General features: G+C 45.7%; 1 protein-coding gene across 2 annotated transcripts; it reads left to right on the forward strand.

Moving 5' to 3' along the window:
- Positions 1-1,531: 1,531 nt before the first annotated feature.
- Positions 1,532-20,884, forward strand: COLGALT2 (collagen beta(1-O)galactosyltransferase 2). 2 transcript variants are annotated; one of them, XM_026853790.1, is made up of 11 exons: positions 1,532-1,642; positions 3,100-3,217; positions 3,952-4,086; positions 8,412-8,616; positions 13,415-13,534; positions 13,998-14,074; positions 15,964-16,070; positions 16,877-17,009; positions 18,390-18,517; positions 19,034-19,240; positions 19,697-20,884. In XM_026853790.1, the coding sequence occupies exons 1-11, from the start codon at positions 1,629-1,631 to the stop codon at positions 19,971-19,973; spliced, it is 1,521 nt and encodes a 506-aa protein (XP_026709591.1). In that variant the 5' UTR covers positions 1,532-1,628; the 3' UTR covers positions 19,974-20,884. The 2 variants fall into 2 exon arrangements, with proteins under 2 accessions (XP_026709591.1, XP_026709592.1); XM_026853791.1 differs by having other exon boundaries at positions 15,985-16,070.
- Positions 20,885-21,107: the final 223 nt, after the last annotated feature.

Raw genomic sequence — 21,107 nt, forward strand, 5'->3', positions numbered from 1 at the left:
GTACAGGTCCTCTGGATCTGGAGGTCAAAAGGCAGTTTACAAGTTGATGAGGGCTTAGCGTGGCCTTCCAGCACCCTTCCATTAGAGGTGTGTTAAGTGCACTCCTGTTTCACAACACCTTTGCTCTGTGGGACCTTTTGGAGTGTTTATACTCCCAGAGAAATATAAAGGGATTGTAAATTCTCAGTGCAGCTTGCCGAACTGTGGCTGCACAAGCCATGTGCTACCACAGAGCTGTGCTTTCCTGCCTTCTGGCCAGGAAAAACAAGCACAGCCCTTTATCTCAAGGGACTTTGCAGTGGGATATGCCATGACCACATGAGTGGCCGGGTGTTGGATGTGCAAAGTCCTGGTCCCAGGGAAACGCATGCTAGGAGGGAGCAGCTGGGATGCAATTGGCTCACTTGCCCTGTAACTTGAAGGCTTGAAGATCCCAGATGGAGATGAGCATGTGGCTCCTTTGGGAGCGTTTCCACACAATTGCTGTCAGAGATGTGGATCTGTGCATCCTGTTCCAGTTTGTGCAGCTATGCTACTCAATCCCAAGGAAATAAACATTCTTCAGATGCTGCTTTCAGGGAGGATGGCAGAGGCCATAGAGGGAGCAGGAGGGTTTCTTCCACCTCACTGTTCAAGACTGAGTGCTATTACAGTGTTTTCACAGAACATAGCATCTGCAAAAGTTCCCATCTGTTTTCAGAAGCTTGTAACCTCTGTGTCAGGGAGCAGTAAGAAAGCAGGCTGCCTCTCCCAGAGCTTCAGCCTCACTGCTTGCTGGCTGTTATCAGGTGAGGGGAAGGAGGTCTGATACTGATGCTGGTATATGCCGAGCATCCCTGCCCTTCCCCCACCACCTCTGTACACAGGGCAGTTGTGAGGGGCTGTGCTAATGGTAGGGTGCAAATTGGAGGCAAGTGGCTTTCTAGGCCGTGGCTATAATTATCCATGCTGTAGTGCAGCCAGTGAGGTGGTCCTTCCCTCCATTGGTATTGGGGGCTCCCCTCTGTGTCTTAGCAAGAACCCCTGATCCCGGCACGAGTGATTCCCAGGCCATAGGGTGAGACAGCCAGGCTGTGCAGCTTAAACAGTGGGGCTTACAGGACAAGCCAGCAAGCAGAGCCAAATTCTGGTTATTCAAGAAACAGAACCTTCATGGTTAGCTTACCATAGGCCATTCACCTTGAAGTGGCCTGTCTTGCCTTTTCCAGTGAGTGAACTGAGCAGAGTTCAGTCCTGTATCCGCTTGGTGCCAAAGCTGCCGTAATTCCTGTGAAGTGGGGTGTGTGTGAGAGGGGAATGGTATGCGAGCATGCCTGTGTTAAGGGGGTGCTCTGTCTTTGTGGGGAAGTGGAACTCTGCTATGTGGCTTAGCAAGGGTTTACACATCTGTGGAGCTGCTCTGAGTTCTGCTGGGAGCTGGATGCACTTTGAGAAATAGGTTTTGCCTCTGTTTGACTCGTTTACCATCTGGGAAAAGGCAAAGGACTGAAATCTTGTGTTAACTGGGCTCTTTGTCCTCTCATTTTCCCAGGGCAGCCACTGACCACAATGTTGATAACACCACAGCGATTCTTAGAGAGTGGCTGAAGAACGTGCAGAACCTCTACCATGATGTGGAGTGGAGGCCGATGGAAGACCCCCAGTGAGTACTGCAGTAAGGGGCTAGCCAAAGCTGTTTTCTGTATGTGTCAAATGTTCTAGGTTTTCTGTTTTCAAATCAGGAGATGTCCAAGCATTAAAATGTGGGGGTTTTGGAGGGCAGTGGGACATGACTATCCCATTAAAATTGTGTCTTATGGAGTCCATAAAAAGATCTCTGACTGAAGTGAAGCAACTCACACAGAACTTGGGAAAAGAAAGTATTTTCCATTCAGTATTTAGCATCTGCAGCTGCTCTCTTTGCCTAGTAAACAAATCACATCAAAAGCTACAGGGAATAAAAACTGTCATTCTTTATTTGCAAGGAAGCACAGAAGTCATATCCCATTCCCACAGTGTCTATGAAAGTTCTGTCCGAGACATCAAATATTCAGTAAGTTCTGAGCCAGAGAACTAGACTTAATTCAGTATATTATGCCTTTGCATGACTTGCAAGATCATCGATTTGAAATATGATGTTAGGTGTGTTGGGTTTTTATTGCTTTTTTTTTTTAAGATCATCTGTTCCTTGTTCTGTTCTGTTTTCTTTTTCTTCCATCAGGGAAAAGTACATCAGTTTCTGCTTTAAGTCTTAGGCTTGCTTTTACTTTCAAATTCCTCTGTGCAGTGGTGGGGCATTTGTGGTACAAACCCACAGGGAATGCTTGTGTTATTGACTTAATCCTTTCATTGGAATTGGGGTTTCTTAATCCTGTCAAATTTAGGTTTTTTAAGTTCTGTAAAAGGTTTTTGAAATACTTAGCTCCTTCACTGGCTTATGCTGGCACTGTTTCAAAGTCCTGAATTTTTATTCCTCAGTTTGCTTCCATCATTGTTACAAAGCATTTGCTTTTGGACCCAATCCTGAAAACAGACATGCACATAATTTTGCTCACATGACTGGGCTCATGGGGTTGGGTATTGGGTGTCTGTAGATTTAAAAACTGTTACAGGGATGTGTTAACAGTTACTAATAATGTCTATACCCCGAGGGAATCTAAATTGCCTTCATCTTCACATCCTCAGCTTTGTTGATTCTACTGGGCTTAAGGAGGCTGCATTTACAGTCTTAAACTTAAAGCCTAGAGGACAGATGACTTTCTGTCAGAGGGTCAGATGAGGTAAATCTGCTCCAGTTCATTTTAGTGGGGTAACCTCTGCTTACGTCAGGTAAAGGCTTGCTGCTGCAGAAGAAACTCCTGGTTTTGATAGTGCTGATTTGCTTGCGGCCGCTGGGTCAGCAGGAAATGCTGCAGCACTGCTTGTTCTCCAGTGCCCTGTGTAGACATGACAGCACGAAACTTGGAATCATTCTAGCTCAAAACATCTCCTGGGTTGCCTGAGGTGACTCTGTTTTTCTTTTGGAAAGAAGGCAGCAAGGGAACTCTCTTTTTATTTTCTTTTTTTGACTAGTGCAATAGAACCCAGAGATCGGTTGCAGTCACTTTTTTTTATTGCTAGGTCTTACCCAGAAGAAATTGGGCCAAAACATTGGCCAAGCTCCCGATTCACTCATGTGATGAAACTCCGCCAGGCTGCCCTGCGTGCTGCACGAGAGAAGTGGTCAGACTACATCCTGGTAAATACAAAGTTTGATTTATTCACTGTCCTCAGGCAAAAGCTTTTCAGGTAGTCACTCTGATACTTGGGGCTGCTAGAAAGCTTCTTCCCCATCTAAAGACAAAGGCTCTCTGCAGTGAGATGCTGTGTGTCATTTCTTAGTCTGATGAACAAGAGGCTTTGCATCCAGGGAGGTAAGTCCCCGGTAAGGCTTTCTCCACAGGAGTCAGGGTTTAATATAGTCCCAGTGATGGATAGGTCCCTGCGAGGGTCCCCTAGATTGAACCCTCGCCTGTTGTTGATGAAATGTAAGGAAAATAGTTCTGCAGAACAGTTGTGGAAAGCTGCATGCCTTTCGTCACCACAGCAGCAGTTAATGGTGGTGGTCCCAGCCTCTGAACAAGGCATGAGGCTAGTTTTTAAGAGTTCTCCTTAATCTTCTTCAAAGAATAAACCTGCCCTGAATTTTCAGCAATGTTATTTTCCCTTGTGACTCCCTTGCCCCTGCGCTGGAGTAACGTTTTTGTGGAGCCAGAGAGAAGCTCTGCATCTTTTCCCAACCTATGGCTTTGGTGCAGGGGCAGCCACCTTGGTGTTCATCCATAACAGCCAAGTGTCCTAGGGTATCAAAGCCACCATCTCTGTGAAAACCACATACCTCTGGCTGCCTTGTTCCCAAGAAATCGTCAGGGAAAGCATATTGTTCCAGCTAATAACAAGATTTCTTTTTCTCTTCCCCTCTTCCTTCTCTAGTTTATTGATGCAGATAATTTACTGACCAACCCACAAACACTGAATCTGATGATAGCCGAAAACAAGACATTGGTGGCACCAATGCTGGAGTCTCGCTCTCTCTACTCTAATTTCTGGTGTGGCATCACCCCCCAGGCAAGTGACCGGGGAAATGGTGCTGGGGGATTGTGCAAGCTGTGTTTTCAAAGGCCTCCTGCCTTGGGTCTGTGAAGCAGTGGACATTGTTTCTGTTCCTTGGGCTTTCCCATCTGCTTTTGTAGTGTCCTCCTTCTGAAAAGAAGCTGCTTTATCTCTGAGGCATGCAGAAGTGATGTTAGTGTGTAGAGAGTATTGTGTTTGTCATGCAGTCATCTCAGCTTGTACCTCTCTCGGTGGCAATCTTGAGTGGGTATCTTTGGGAAAGGTCCATGTGTTTATAAGGAGTCTATAGACTCCCTATAAGGGTAGAGAGGACACTGCAAACTATAAATGTTTTTCAGGCTTTGTTTTTTGACCGAGCTGTAGGTATGAGTAAAGCAGACATGCTCTGCATCATGTGTGCAGGCACATAGTTGAAACTTGCTTCCGTATCTGAGATTGCTCACTTGAAAAAGCTGAATCTGGAGGAAGCTGAGCTTGCTTAGCCGAAGGTCCTGGGTAGTGATACAGTCGCACTAACTGCATAAAAAATACTGATATACACACCAGAATTTATGTGAGGTGGTTCCATATGTTTGTGTAATGGCCTTAAACTCTTTGATACCTAATTTGAGAGTAGCTTTCCTGTATAGCAGTTGCTAATCTGAGAGGAATTTGCTTTTCTTTCTACAGCTCTCCATTGTTTATTTTTCTGATGCACAAACAAGATTTTTGTAGTGGGGCAACACCCTTTCCCCCTAGGGAGTGTGTGTGCATGTGTGCTGAAGTGTGTATGGAAAGGGTACTGGGTGTAAAGGACAGAAGTGCTGAGCCTAGAAATTAGTTTCATGTTACTTTCTCAAATCACATATCCTGCAGAAAATATAAGATAGAAAAATGTTGTGTAGTAGAAATAGCAGCATTTTTAGAGTCAGAACAAGGTTGAGCTATTACTTTACAAGTTGATTCACATCACTGTGGTGTGTTGACCCTGGCTGGTAGGTAAACCCCCCACCCAGTTACTTGCTTGCCCCTGCCCAGCGGGATGGGGGAGAAAATTCGAAAGGAAAAAGCAGAACAAAACCCCAAACTCAAACCCAAAAGCAACTCTTATGAATTGAGATAAAGACAGTTTAATAGCTGAAGGGGGAGAAAAAAACCCCAAACGAACAAGTGATGCAAAACAGTCACTCACCACCAGGAGGCAGATGCCCAGCCATTCCCTGAACACCGGTTATTTTGGAAAAACTCCCCCAAGTGCTATTGCTGAGCATGATGTTATACGCTGTGGAAGATCACCTTGGTCAGTTTGGGTCAGCTGTCCCGGCTGTGTCCTCTCCCAGCCTCTTGCCCACTCTTGGCCTGCTCACTGTGGGAGGGCAGAGTGAGAAGCAGAGGTGGCCTTGATGCTATGCACGCACTGTTCAGCAGCTAAAACATGGGTGTGTTAATCAGCACTGGTTTGGTCACCAGTCATGTATGGGCTGCTGTGAAGAAACTTAACTGCATCCCAGCCAAACCCAGTACAGTCACTTTGTCCATGAAAGGATTTTGATAAGAGAATGAAATGTATAGAGGGGAAGGTCTATTGTCACAGTTATTTTTTGCCTTTTTTCACTCTTCTCCTTTGAAATGTTCTTGACTAAGCTCTAGATGGGCTTTCCAAGATGTTCAAGCCAAAACGAGGACTACAGTTAATGATTTTTTTTTTCTCCCAGGTAAGCCTCATTACTGAGATCAGCTTTTTGACCTCCAGTCTGCTGCTGGTGTGTGTCTTGTCATCCTTTGGGGAGCAGAATCCTAAGCTGCATGTCTCCTAGAATAGCAAGAGGTTTTTTGTTCTCTTGAAAATTTTCCCTTTTTGCCCACCTTTGCCCTGGAAAGCTTCAGGATTTCCATTTTCCTTCCATCCCTGAGTCTTGCCTTTCCTTCTTTGTAAAGACAAGCTTGCTCTGCTACATAGACAGATGTGTTTAAGCCTGAGCTGCACATACATCTTTGAGCTTCCCTGGGGCATGTGAATATGAGTACATTAGGGAGGCTCCACAGTCCTGCCCATCCCTACCCTCTTGCTTTATTCCACAGAACTAAGCAGATATTAATTATTGTTGTCACTGCTGGAGTTAAACAAAGACCAAACTCCATTTCCCACTTCTTCTGGTGTAAAACATTATTATTCTTTCCCAGTGATACCAAGGACACAAGGAAGGACTACAGGCAGAGTGAAAACATAACAACTCTACTGGGTTGGACCAAAGGTCCATCTGATAGCAGTGGTTTGTAGCAGATGCCTAGGGAATAGAATAGTTGGCAAACTAGTGAATGAATTATACTTTCCCAAAATATTTATGTATCCTCTGGCAATTTCCTTCTCTAGGATTTCTTGAGGAAGATCTTTGTCTTTAAAGCTCTGAGGGATTTATTTTTCTTTTACAGAAATCACTATCTGAATCCTTTTTTTTTTCTTTTCCTTTTTTTTTTTTTTTTTTTTTTAACTAAATGAGTAAAAATAGCAGGAAACTTTCAAGATTCTTGGGAAGTAAATATATAGATAGGAAAAGGTGTGTGTGTGTTTATTTGTTTTTGTTTTAAAATGGAGACATAAACTTCATAGCAAAAGTATTGTCCTTTAAGTTTTTAAGTTTAAGTCCTGAGACAGGTTTTCCGCTGATGTAAATCAGTGTTGCTCCACAGCTTGAAGTGGATCTTAGCCTGTGTGCACCAGCCTCAGCCCTGGCTCCTGTGTCGCCTCTATGGTAGTAAATTTCCATCATTACCAGCATTTGCTGAGGAAAAGAGAGGGGAAAAAACCTAGCAGCAAATGCATCTTGCAGAATTTGGTGAAGAAAGCTGCTCAAAAGTTCCCACTTTAGGGTTTTTTTCTTAGTTGTTGCTGGTTGTTTCTCACAGTCCCACAGCTTCATGCTCTAAGCCTTGCTCTCCCTGGGGTCTTAGGGAGGGAGTAACAGCTGGAGCACACCCTGAAATGTGGCCTCCGGTACTGAGCAACAGCAAGCCAAACCCAGCTCCAGACAGCTTGACATTTAGTAGTCATGAAGCTATAACTATAGGAGAGCATGGCAACAGTGCTGACAAGTTGGAGTCTTTCTTGGCTATATGGGATTTATGAGCAGTGAAAAGCCCCCAAACCCCACAGTGTGACTGGAGGAGGAAAGACTAGCTTCCAGCATCTTTTATCTGTGAGCATTCTCGATGTATGTTAAAGGTTGAATGTCTTAACCCTTCCTTCAGAGGGAATGCTAGTAAGGTTTCTGCCTACTCACTCCTTTTCATGAAAATCAGACTGATTGTTTTTGAGATGCCTTCTGACCATACTGTGAGGCCCAAAGTGTAGAGGGGAGGATTGACAGGTACATAAACAGACATTTTTTTTAACATAAAATACCTAAAGATACATAAACGTACCACACCATGCTTCCACACAAAACCAGGAATAACTGGTTCTACAGTGATTTGCTCAGTTGTTGCAAGGATGCTCATGGAAAATATAACGTAAAAGTATTTTAAACTTATTTTAGTGACTCAGCACTTCTGTAAAGACCAGAATCTGCTCTGGATTCAACCGTTAGCAGTGCCTGGATGTCTAATTGGTGCATTAGGAGTTTCATTCTGGAGGAATTCAGTGTATTTGTTTCCAATAGATTTAGACATATTACACCTGCAAAACCAGCTGTGAGCCACACAGTGCGGGTGTTGCACCCTCAGTGCTGGAAGGCTAGCAAAGCCCATGGTGGCAGAGAAATGAGCTGACTAAAGTGCTCAGGAGCATTAAACCTGCTTGCCTTGGGATGGAGGAAGTGGGGATTTTTGCACAGCTGATGGAGACCGAGATGTTGCCTTTGCTGCAGTGAAGCAAATGATTTTTTTTTTTAAAGTCACAGTCAGAAATAATTTGCAGGTCCTGTTCTGTGAAACACTGTATGTCCTTTGTGTGTGTCGAACATGGAGGATGTCACGGATGCTCAGCATCTTCTAGGATCAAACCTGAGAGTCTATGTGCAAAAAAAGGTGTTTGAAGAGCCAGGAGAAGATAGTCCAAGGCTTGAAGCTCTATTGAAAGGGAATTTTGCAGTGGAAAGGCTTAGATTTCCAGTAGCTGCTAAAAAGGAAAGAGAAGGTCAAGCTTTAACTTTTAGGGTGGAAATTGTTTCTAAATACTTGACTGAGGCCTTTCCAAATGGGAGACACTTAAAAATCTGCGAATTGAGAACCGATCCATCCCTGCTGGGGAGGGCTAGTGTCTAAGGGTGAAAGCTCTTGCTGAGGAGCATCTATGAAACAAAAATCTCTTGTAACAAGCAGCCTCTTCATTGTGATTGCAGGGCTATTACAAAAGGACCTTGGATTATCCCCTGATTCGGGAATGGAAGAGGACTGGCTGTTTTGCTGTCCCGATGATTCATTCCACATTCCTTATTGACTTGAGGAAAGAGGCCTCCACCAAGCTGATGTTCTACCCCCCCCACCAGGACTACACCTGGAGCTTTGATGATATCATGGTCTTTGCCTTCTCCAGTCGCCAAGCAGGTAGGTCTGGAGCCTTTGCTGGGCAGGATTCGCTAGTAGAGATGTGCAGACCTCCAATTCAAGTTCACAGCCCAAAAGACCTGCTTTGACTTCAGTGGTAAGTTGAGACCCTGTTCCCTTTCCTATTTCAGATCTGGTTAGGGATAACCAGCAGCAAGGGGCTGGCAATGCAGTTTTGAGTCACAGCTAGCTGCAAAGGACACGGGAGTCATTCTTGGATGGGTGCAGTGTTTCAGAGACAAAATGTGTGTCATCTACCCTTGATTTGTGTCACAGCAAGACAGTAGTAAACACAGGTGAATGCAGTGAGAGTGGGAGGTATTCTGAAGTCTGTAGGTAAGGTATCTAAGGTCACCACTTCAGGAGATCCATGATGAAGGGAGTGAGGGCAAGAGACTCTTTTTAAATGTAGCAGCCCTTGTGGAAAACAGAAACCAAATTTCATCAGCACTCACAGTGCTGATGAGGCTTCATGGCAGCTCAGCAAGAATTGTCTGAGAGGTAGGGGGATTTTGTTCTTTTTTTTTGAAAGCAAAATCAGTGCAATTTTCAGGGGAATGATGTGGAGTCTGTGGGCGATGCTGAGAGGAAATCTCTTGCAGGCAAGATCAGGTTAGAGCTGGTGTGTGAGCAGTAAAATCTCTGCATACTTGACATTGTATGACTGGTACTTTTGGAGAACCAGTCAAGCACTGAGCTGCCTCGAGATCCTTGGGGCACAGCAAAGAGAAAATGTGTACCACCCCAGATGATACTGGAATCAGTTTCAAACGGACAATGGGAGGATTTCAGTTAGACCTGAAGTACAGGGGGTCCTTTCAGGCCAGGTCACAAGATCAGTGTCCTCTTCCTCTGTCTGGAATGGCTCTTGGTGTTTGCAGAGAGCTCCAGGTGTCTCAGAGAAATCACTATCTCTGAAGTGCACGATACTGCTGCTACTGCTGCTTGTACTTGCAGTGAGGATGTTTAGTCATGCTTATTTTTGGAGAGTGGATCTGCTGGGTATTCCATCTCCAGCAAAAGGTCCTGGCTGGCAGACCGGATGTAGCAGTGTCAGAGCTGAAATCTGCTCCTGGCAATGAAATGGTGGTAATGGCCATCTATATTGTTCTTTGCCCTGCTGTGTTGAAAAGGGGAAAGCTTGGGGACTTACAAGGAAAAGGGGACTGTTCAAACCTCAGCAGCACCAATGCAGTGCACTTCTGTTGAGAGTTTCATGACTGGTTTGCTGGCTTACTGAGGTGAAATAGTAGTTGTTTGTGGGTCCTCTCAGTGATGTACAGTTGGTGTTACCTGTCTTCTGTTTGTAAAAGAAGCAAAGTTAAGGTGAGAAGAAAGGGCTGTTCTTGGGGGACCAATAAGCAGAGAGAAAGTGAAGTGAAGCTGTTTCTTGTTGTTGGCAGTGGTTTCTGCAGAAGAAATGGGCTGAGAAGACTGCCTTTCCCACTCTTTCCAGCATAGCACAGACCAGCACAGCAGCCACCAACTGTTGGTAGCTTTTCTCTTAGTGATGTTTCTGGTTTGAAGTTCTTGACAGCACTGGAAAAGATGGTGTTGAATTGGCAGACTAAGCAAGGGTTTTTAAAACTCTGCTATGACAGGATGAGTGGCATCAAATGAGAGAAACGAGTGATAGAGGAGAGGCAACAAGAGCTGAAATTAGAGCCTTTGGGAGGCAGAGGTGAGATGTGAACTTGCAGGACACCACTGGGGCCCTGACTTATCAGGGTCAGGACATTAGAATGTTGGCTCCAGAGCATAATTGAAGTTTAAGTCTGGGTAGAAAAGTGGGCTCCTTCAAATCTACCTGCCCCTCTTGTTCCCTCTGACAGCTCTCCCAGAAATGCGGCATGCAATGAGCGTCATAACTGCATTGCATTAGCTCCAAATACTTAAGGAATATTTCAGGGATCCAAACCCATCATTTTTTTCCTTCCATCCTAGAACATTTTAGCTTTTTCCAGGACTGACCCATGACATGAAAGGCTTTGCATCAGCATCTGGCCCATTTACCTGCTCGTATTGTTGGCTTGAGTCCTGGGCTGAGTTTTGTCACTCAGGGTAAAAGGATGACATCCAAGTTCAGAAATGTGAAAAAATGTATGGACTTTGAGGTAATCTTCTCTTTGGAGTAATTTAACTTAATTCGCTGAAGTCATAAATGATGTTGGCTTTTGTCGAGGCCAAGTACTGTACTTAACATCTCAGATCAAACCATCGATTTTCAGCAGTGAATCTACTGCTGGAAGCAACTGTTTTGTGATGCCCCAAAGAGACCATCCTACTTCTGCTGAGAGGACATGGCCTGTGGTGGGAGTACTGACTCAGAACAAAAGTTTGTGCGGGTGTTTATTGACAAAGGTGGACTCTGTAGAGCCCCCTGCACTCGCAAGGTAGCATCTAGCCAGCCAGATCCCCTGAGCTTCCTTTAAGCCTGAGGCTCTGAAGATCTAGAGCCAGCCAGCAGGAAGGTCTGGTCACAGGGTTGGGAGGGAAATTTAGGTTGCCTAAATATGGCTGTAGGTTTAGGGCATGGATATGTATCCTGGTGACTGCCTTACAAAGGCTAGTAATAATAAAAATATCTATAGCTTTTCTGTCCCTTGCAGCAATTGTTTGTTTTATTATAAAAACAGCACTAGGGAGTGAGTCCCCCTCCCCAGTTTAAGGTAGCTTTACCATTCTAAAGTAGCTTTTATCCCAGAAGGAGCAGAAATACTGGCATGAATCTATGCAGATTAACTATGTTTAAGCCAGCGGAAGATAAGAACGGAGATCAGTGAGCCAGATAAGATTAGTTGATTAGATCAGTGCCAAATCCATTAATGTCAGCAGGTAGTACTTTTTATTCTGCCATTTACCTAAATTGCAGCTGACAGCTGAATGTGTTTTGGCAAGCAGCATAGCCAGCAATTTACTTGCAGAATTTATAATGGTAGAAACACTGAGGTCATTAATGCAGATAATTCTGCTCTGCTAAAAGTACCAAGGATTAGAGGGACTAATACATGAAAGCATCAACACACCAGGTAGTGTTTATTTCCTAGAGGGAGGGTGCGAGGTTGTGCTTGTTCATTTAACAAAAAAAAAGATTAAAAAAGCAGGTTTGCATTTTTATTTTTATTTTAAATATGCTTGGTCACTTGTACGGGTTCTAGCAGCTTTCAGACTAGTTAATTAATAAAGGGCCTTACCAGAGCTCAGTGAAAAACAATGGAAATACTTTCTCTTGGCTTCTCTGGATGTAGCTTTAGAGTATGGTGCCTGATGTGATACCAGGGCCAGTGCTGCTGCTGCCATTATAGCTGACAGTGAGTGAGCAAACCCTTGGTCAGTGCAGGGGGAGCAGCGCTTTGCTGATCACACACTGCTGGGACATTCCTGGTGAACAATCTCAGCAGTGGTGGGTCTCTCCCTTTGCAAAGACATCTGCTCCCGGGAGAGGCTTTGCATCTTCTCTTTGTTTCACACCTTCAGATTCAGCTCCTTGAACAAGCAGTTGCAGAACTGCAGAAGCAATTGGAAAAGCTTTTGAGTAGAAGGATGTTACCTTATTGCCTGTTTGTGAAAGCATGTTTTCTCCTTGCTGGTGTCTCTCTAGGATTTTCTTAATCTTCAGGGCACAATAAAAACTAATCCTGGAGAGGAAAGGACCACGTTTGGTGGAAGACTTGGCGCTTCCAAGATGGTTATCATATATATTCCTCAAAGCCCTTTGCCAGCACAGGTGAAAGTATATTGACTTTATTTTCTAGCCAAAGCAAACAGAAGCAGAAAGATGCTTGACTACAAAACCCAGACTGAATCCCTTGCTAGGCTAGTAACAGACCCCACAGCTATGCTGATGTCTTGCAGCTTCATCCCATGTGAACCCAGGGGATCTGAACTGCCTGGGCCCACATTTGACCAACCATGTGTTGTTGAAGCTGAGGATCAGACTTGGCTCCTCCACCCTGGAAGAGTTATTCCTTATTTATAGTGGTCTGACAGAGAAGCCTCAAAAAGCTCAGACAAAAACTTCCATCACCCCTAGCCACGCTGGGTTTGAGTTTTACCCTCTCTAAGACTGCCTTCACCCCAAGCTTTGAAAACTATGTGTTTCCCCCACCACTGAGCCCCATTTTCCCCCCCCTTCCCTGGTTTGGAGGCTGTTGCTGAGCCCTGAGTCTGTGTGGGAAGAGAGGCCTAATGTCCCAGGATTGCTGCTGCTTTTCCTTTGGAAGCTCTTTTGGCTCCTGTGCCAGCTGTTGCATTGCTTGAGACTGGCATACTTGGAGGGTGAAAACCTGGTCCTGCTGTTGGCTCTGGCTCTGTGAAGGGATTGTCAGGTGAGGTACCAGGTCTGAGCAGTGCAGGGGGGGGGAGGGGGCGTTGAGGATGGGGATTTCTACAGTACTCCCTAGTTATCCGCAGTAGTCCTGCTGTATCAGACACTGCTTTTCCTGAAGGCCAGTTTTGCCCTCTGCTGTTTTCATAGCGTGAAGGCAAAGCCCCAAAAAAGACTCTTTCTCTAATCTAAGAGGACTGTTCGCCATCTCTCCTAGGAGAAAACTGATTGCTGTTAAAAATACCCACTGTTAGGGAGTGAGTAGGAATTGGTTTCGTAGGAAAGATTACTTGCTGCCAACCAAATAAACCAGAAAATGGCACTGTGATATTTTTGAACTGTTTGCTTATGAAACAGAACTTCTTGGGACTGAGGTCCTGGCTAAGTTTGGTTGTGGCTGTGCAGCAACAGAGCAGCAAAATCCGCTGGTAGAAGACCTGACTCTAATTTCTGTTTTTCTGCGATCCCCAGGAGTACAGATGTTCATCTGCAACCGTGAACACTATGGTTTCCTTCCCATGCCCCTGAAATCACACCAGACGCTACAAGAAGAAACGGAGAACTTTGTGCACACACTAATTGAGGCTATGAGTAAGTTGCTGTGCCCTGCCATGAGGGATCCCCAAGTTCGTGTTTGTAGAGCTTTTCTGCCAGCAGCTGAGCTGTCTTCCCCTTGGGAATCTGCATCCTGATCTGACTACTCTCCTACTGTTTTGACCCACGATTTTCCATTTTCCACCACTTTTCTACTCAGGGCTGTAATCACTTCACAGTCAGGTCCACCCCATTCACAAAACCCCTTGATTTCCCCATATTAAATGCAAAAATGCATCTTTAATGTGGAAGGAATGCTGCAGAACCTCATCTTTGTCACGAGGTTTGTCTGGCACATGGCTGCTGGCTTATCATGGATGCTTTCTACTACACCCATTCCTGCACTGACTTCATAACACAGCTCCTTGGGGCTTTTTAGACCCAGTGATGAAAACACATGCAGATATATCAGTGCAGCTTGTACACGAGGGTGATGCTGGGGATCTTTCCTCTCTTTCAGTCGATCGTCCTCCCATTGAACCCTCTCAGTATGTCTCTGTTCCTCCGAAGAATCCTGACAAGATGGGATTTGATGAAGTAAGGAACCTATTTTGCTGCCATTGTCTTGTGTTGTCTTGTCTTCCTATTTATCACTTAGAGGACAAGGGTTCTCCCAGTAGCTGAGCTTCCAATCATTTCCCTTGGAGTATATTATCTTTTCATGAGTTAGCTCTTTCCCAATCACTCATCTTTTGGACTTACACTTTTTGCAAGGAGAAAATAGCCATCCTTTTGTGGGAGGGCTTCTGCCGAGCTCAGGGACGCAGAAGGGAATGGGCTCGAGGAGTTCTCTTTCCCTCTGGCATTTGCTGTGGAGAAATGAGGCCAGTCAGGTCTGTGGGCACTTAGTAGCTGCTACAAGACTCCTGCTCAGAAGTGAAGGTTTGTGTGCAAGGGCAGTGCCCAGTGAATCTTTGTGCTTTCTGTCTTGATGGTATGGATGTTTTAATCCAGCCAGGGGGAGATGACAGAAGTGAGGCTGAAAAACAGGTTATTTAACTCCTCAGTTCTTGTGCTGTTTCCTCTACATCTGACTCTGCAGAGCAGCTTGAAATTCTGCAAAAAAACCTGGTCTTTTGGGAAACCTCTCCTGCTTTCCAGTGTCAGAAGGGAACAATTTCTCTCACCTAAGAGACACACTGGAGAGCCTAGAGCAGCTGGGAGAGCCAGCTCACAGATGGGTTCTAGCCCAAGCTAGGTACATGCCGGGTTGGTGGAAATCTTCCAATGCTGTCTCCCCCTGCCCTGCTTGGTCACCGCAATTTTCTGCTATGGCCTTAAGTTAAAGTGAACTAGAAAGATGGTTGCTGACACTGGTAGTGCCCCAGGATCCTGCAGAAATTCCTTTCCTGACCCTGCCGCATGTTGTGGAGAGAGCAAGCATTGAGGGGAGAAGGCTGGAGAGGGATCTGCTGTGCTTTAATTAACCATGTTATTCACAGAGCCAGCAACCCCTGTGCATGCAGCTGCCAGGGTGGCACCATGACCGACAGGGTCCTGGTGATCAGGGGAGCCTTTGTTCTCTTGGTGTATTCTGCTACATCTGTTTATAAGACTCTTAAAGTCTGAACCTGATTTGGCTATGTGTGTTTGAGTGTCTGTGTTTAGGACACAGCTGGCATAGGTTTTTTCCATGTTGTCCTTTGTGGCTGCACTTTATTTATCCAATTTATTATTTTTGCATCTGTACTGACCAAGAATTTGATCCACTTCTTACTGGGATGAGGTTTTGCTCCACAGGCTACAAGGCTGCACTTGTCTGCCTGTGACTGAAAATTATGCCTCACCCTCTGCAGTTTACCTGCAAATGAGGGCTTCAGTCCTCTTCCCTCCACCAGAGAGTCTGTCTCCTCAAGGCTTGGATGGAGCCCTGCACAGGCATCTCTGTTCCTGGTCTTGGCTCCCTGCTAGGCTCTGGCAGGGGTAGCAGTGGATTTTCAGTGTCTGAAGTAGTTAGGAAAATTCTCTCTTTTATCATGTCCCTGTACTTGGATGGTGGCCCCACTGATAATCCTAAATACAGGCAACAGCAGCATGATGGGGAAGCATGTGGGTCAGTCTTCCTCTGGGACTGGAGCCGGACATGACCATGTTACTCTGTGTTTAATATAAATCAAAACATCCTATATCTTGGAAAATTATAGACTTGGCTGTAACTAGTCTTCTCTCACCTTTATTCATTCTCAAAGAGCGACTTTCCCTTGTTGAACATCCATAAAAAGTAGTTGTTGGACAGAGAACAAGCCTCTAAGCTTTCAAGTCAAAACCAACCCCATTTTTTTGACAAGTTCTAAGCAACCTGGAATGAAAACATACCCAGTATTTTCATAAGATCTGCTTTTCCAATAGGGCTGCTGGAGAAGAATGGACTCCCTTTTCTTCTTCACTCCCAAGTCAAGAGGCTGATGTCTTTATCTTCTATCCAGATTTTCATGATCAATCTGAAGCGTCGGAAAGACAGGCGGGCTCGGATGCTGCGGACTCTCTATGAGCAGGAGATTGCAGTCAAGATAGTGGAGGCTGTGGATGGAAAGTGAGTTTTGGCTGGGGTTGCTGATGTTTGCAAAGAGGGGGTTGTGCGTTTAGGCTTAACACCATCTGCTTGGATTCCCTGGCCTCTCTTCTGTGGGGAAGGGTGGGCTGAGGGGAGAGGCAAGTACCACTTTTATTTACCTAACAGCCTGTTTGGGCCAGTTTTGCTCTGTTTCTTTCTTTCTTTTTCAATTAGTCAGTCTCCATGAGAGAACAAGGGCAGCATGGTTCAGACTAAGATGAAAATCAGGTTAAAATCATACCGATTTCTGTGAACTATAACACTCGCACACAGTTAAAAAGGAGTTAGCAGTGAAAGTGTTTGAGAGCAATTATCTCCTGGGAAGATTTTTCATCCTGGTGCTACGAAGCTGTTGTGCTACAGTGTTAACCTTGACAGAGCGCTTTCCAAGCTTACTCTAAGGTGTGTTAAGACATTTTTACGAGAAATCAAGGCAGAAATTTGGAAAGGCAGAGAGTTGCAAAAAGGTCTCGGAGAGATAGGAATCCACATGCCATCTAGTGGTCTTTGAGACTTGGGTACACATCAAGACATTTTAGAAAAATAATCTAAGCCAAGCACCTGACAAGTTGATAGTCCAACAAGAAGTCATTGGCAGAGTTCAGGATATGATTTGTCAGCTTGATTTAGAAATGTAAATCAAGAAGTTAATTTTTCTCTGGTTTTGAGTGAGACAAGTGCAGAATTTCTCGAGATACATCTTCTCTGAACATCAGCATTTCCCGTGTTGCGCCTGTGACTTGAATTTACTTTTTTTTTTTTTTTTTTTTTTTTTTTTTTCTCAGAGCACTGAACACGAGTCAGCTCAAAGCTCTCAGCATCGATATGCTGCCGGGTTACCGGGACCCGTACTCCTCCAGGCCACTAACCAGGGGAGAGATCGGCTGCTTCCTTAGTCACTACTACATTTGGAAGGAGGTAAGGAGTTTGTGGGTGCCTTGGGGCACAGCCAGTCCTAGGGCAGAGCATCCAATACAACGCAGCTTTCTGGAAGCGTAGAATGGAACTGTTTTCCTTGGTTTGTAAGGGATCATGTGCAGGGGTTTTCCTGAAAGCTGTGCTCAGCTTTCTTGTGTCTGCTTTCCACTTGCCAACAGCTCTGAGTGATTTGTATCAGAATATTTTCATGACACTTTTTGCAAACTGTCCTGCTTGAAACAAGTTTTCTTAGGAGAAAGGCAAGCAGGTTTTGAAGAACAGATGGTGTTAAAAAAAAATCTGGTTTTTTTCCCCTTATTCTGCATCTGGACTGAAGCAAGTTCACGTCCTCTATTACCTGAGCTAAGAGATCTTGTTTGGGTGGTAAAAGTTGTAGCTTCCATCTGTCCCTGGTCACCTGAGGAGTGACACTTGAGAGGATCTGGGCTGTGCTGGTCAGAGATGCTGGAGTTACACAGTCTGACATCAATAGGAGGGATAATTTCAAGTAAGGGGTGGTGAGGGCAGGGAGAGGCCTTGGTACAAAAGGAAGGCTGGGCAGTGGCAGTGGTTACCCAAGTAGAGGCAGCCCCTGCCTGCAGAGGTGCTATCTGCAGCACCTCCTTGCAGCAGGGCAGGGCACTGATCCAGAGGGCCCAGAGCCAGATGGAGGGGCTCACTGCTGAGAAGCCCAGCTGTCTTTTGGCCTTGAGACTTCTAAATCGCCAACACTCAGATGATGACGACATGGGAACCTACATGCAGAATGCCTTTGCCTGTGTGTTCTCTAGGTCCTCAGGGCCAGGCTTTGGATATGCTAGATTGTCCTCCTTCCCAGACTTCAGGAACACTTTCTTTCAACAAACGGTTTTTTGAACAGCAGCTTTGGCAGCAGAGGCTGCTGCATATTCCCTGAGGAAGTTGTTGCTGTGGCCATGCTGGATGGTAGCTCACAGGTTCTAGATGAAGAGTTTTTCTAGGCTGCAGATGCTCAGCCACAGGGTATTCCCAGGCCTGTTCTCACTGGCTCTTCTCTACTGTCTCTGCCTTTACCCTCAGATGAGGGTAATAACACTTTCTAGGAGACTAAAGTAAATATGTGTTCCCTTGCAGTTTGAAATGATGCATTTTTGTTTGGCACTTTGTCTTACTATCCTGGTATACTGGTGTATCCTCATATTATCCATCTTTAAAGTGTCTCAGAATAAGCATCTAAAACTGTGATGTCTCTCCCAGCTGAGCCATGAACCTGGGAGTGGTCTTCAGCCTCCCTACCTGCATGGTCTAGAAGGCAGTGCCAGGTCAGGATGACCCCTGATCAGGGTGCAGGGAGTGGCCCACATGTGCCACTGTGATCACTTCCAAACCCTCTTGTTTCAGGTGGTGAACAGAGAACTGGAGAAGACTCTTGTTATTGAGGATGATGTGCGCTTTGAACACCAGTTTAAAAGGAAGCTCATGAAGCTGATGGATGACGTTGAACAAGCCCAGCTAGACTGGGAGCTTATGTAAGTAATGGGCCCTCAGCCACCTGGGAGCCCCTGGGCATGCAGAGGAGGTCAGCAGCATCTGCTCTGTCATGACAGAGATGTGGGTGAATGCTGGGGTGCAGGGGGAGGTGGCAGAGACTTCTTGGTGGCTCTTGCCATCAGGACAGCTCTGCCTTCTGGGGCAGACTGATGCTGAAATGCTTGCTGGGTGGCATTACTGCCCTGTGTGGGCAGTGCTGATTAATCTCAGCAGTGTCTGGAGATGCTGCTGTGGCAGAGGAGCTGACACAGCTCAGTCCTGAGGCTTGGACTGTGTCATCTAATCTCCCTTATAAACTTCGACAGCTGTACCACCCACTGGGTTAAGACTTGAATGTCTGGGAGTGGTGCAGGATAAGAAATCCATGAGCCTGGTCAGGGATTACTTCTTGGAATGACCCTTTACTCTTCCTTGGTTAACATAAACAGTCTTGTGGTCCTAATTGCTGCAGATTCACTTTGGTTCCAATTTCCTTGGTCTTTTCACCCTTTAAGCTACATTGGCCGGAAAAGGATGCAGGTGCAGGAGCCTGAGAAAGCAGTTCCCAATGTCATGAACCTGGTGGAAGCTGATTACTCTTACTGGACCCTGGGGTACGCAATCTCTTTCCAGGGGGCTCAGAAACTCGTCGGAGCTGAGCCCTTCAGCAAGATGCTGCCTGTAGATGAATTTCTGCCAGTCATGTACAACAAGCACCCTGTGTAAGTAGGATGCCTTCACTGCTCGGGTTGTCATGAGCTGGGTCTTGCTGAATGATCTTAAGCCCAGTCATGTTGGTGTGTCTCACTTCTGTAGCCTGGCTGGTGGGGGACAGGGCTATTCCTTATGCTTTTTGATTGTTTCCAGCAGAGCTCCTGAGTCAGGTCAAAGGAGGTGAAAGACCTGCTGCAGAGCAGTTATTGTTCCTGCCTGGTGCAGGGCTTGTGGCCCGGTTCTGAGACATTTGGCTGTCTCTGGTAACAGAGGCTTTGACTGTATAGGTTGCGTGTGGTCATAGGGTGCCTGGTTCTGGCTGCGGGGAGTCAGACTCCACCCCAGCAACTACCTCTGCTCCCTGGGACCTGTTTGCTCAGTGGATTGGCTTGTATCTCACAGTTGCAAGCAGTGGCACTGAAGAACATTCACTCTGTTACTGATGATTTTTCTCTCCTCTTTAGAGCAAAGTACATGGAGTACTATGAGTCGAGAGACTTGAAAGCCTTTTCAGCAGAACCTCTGCTTGTTTACCCCACCCACTACACAGGGCAGCCGGGCTACCTCAGTGACACAGAGACCTCTACAATCTGGGACAATGAGACCGTGTCAACAGACTGGGACAGAACACACTCCTGGAAATCCCGGCAGCAGGGCAAGATCCACAGCGATGCCCAGAATAAGGATGCCCTGCCTTCCCAGTCATCTCTCAATGCGCCGTCCTCCAGGGATGAGCTATGACTGCCCACTTCCCCTGGGACTCTATTGACAGCTGAACCTGCCTCACACTTTAGCTTTTCACCCTTGAAAGTTGTAGAGCAGCTCTTCATGTGGTCTTCTTCCCGCTGCTTTGAATGCAAAGCATAGTGGTTGGACCTGACAACTAACCAAGTCACTTAGGACTGGCTGGGAGATGAAGGAGGAAAAAGACCGAGTGTTCTAGACTGGCAGAAAAAAGGCAGAGATCTGAACAAAAGGCCTCTCAAACTTTTGTGAAAAAACAACCTTGAATGATGTCTTTCTACAGTTCCTCGTGTAGAACACTCTATTTATAAAGATTAATATATAGAGGTGTACAAGTGTTAATACCTGTCTGGATAGCTGTAACTCGGCTGCTGTGTAACTGTTATTCCTTGTAGGTTTGTAGGCTTTTATAACCCAGTTCACTGATACAAACTGCAGGCAAGCGTGTGGGTTATTCAGTTCTGTTTTCCAAAGGAATCCCTGTCAAAATCCAGATGGTTTCCAAAAATGTTCTGTGCACTGTAGCCATGCTCATCTGTAGTATCTTCTTCCTCCTCACATTTCCATAGAGAACTACTGCTGGGTTCCCCTCTGCAAATTTCAAAACTTGCTAGATCCCATCTGAACAGGCCTCCCAGTACAGAACCGATGTCTTGGCATGTCTAAAATCTTAGAAGCTAGCAGAGAAAGTGGAGGTTGCTGGTTTTGTTTGCCTCTGCACTGCCTGAATGGAACACGGGCAGCATTAGTCTGTGTCATGTCTTGCTTCACCCCCTGCCTTAGTTTATTCCTTCAGGAAGATAAAGCCTGACAACCTATTTGCAGGCCTGTTTAATTAGGCCATAAAACCCAAGTGTAGGACTTCAAGGAACTTCAAAAGTTTGGTTATGAACTGCTTGACACTACCTTTATAAAACCAAAACAGCCTACAGAGATGTGAGTGTTCTCAACAGCCATGATAGAATTGTGTGTTACAGGACAGTGTTGTGGTTTAAGCCCTGCTGGGACCAGAGAGCACACTGCTGTTGCCCCTCCCCCACCCGCAGCCGGTCGGGCTGGAAGTTGGGCACAAACCCCGGGGTAAAATAAGAAGAAATTTAATACAACAGTGTGATAAACAATCTGAACAAC

The sequence above is a fragment of the Athene cunicularia genome (genome assembly GCF_003259725.1).
Source record: "Athene cunicularia isolate RWA chromosome 8 unlocalized genomic scaffold, athCun1 chr8_part1, whole genome shotgun sequence".
Classification (NCBI taxonomy): domain Eukaryota; kingdom Metazoa; phylum Chordata; class Aves; order Strigiformes; family Strigidae; genus Athene; species Athene cunicularia.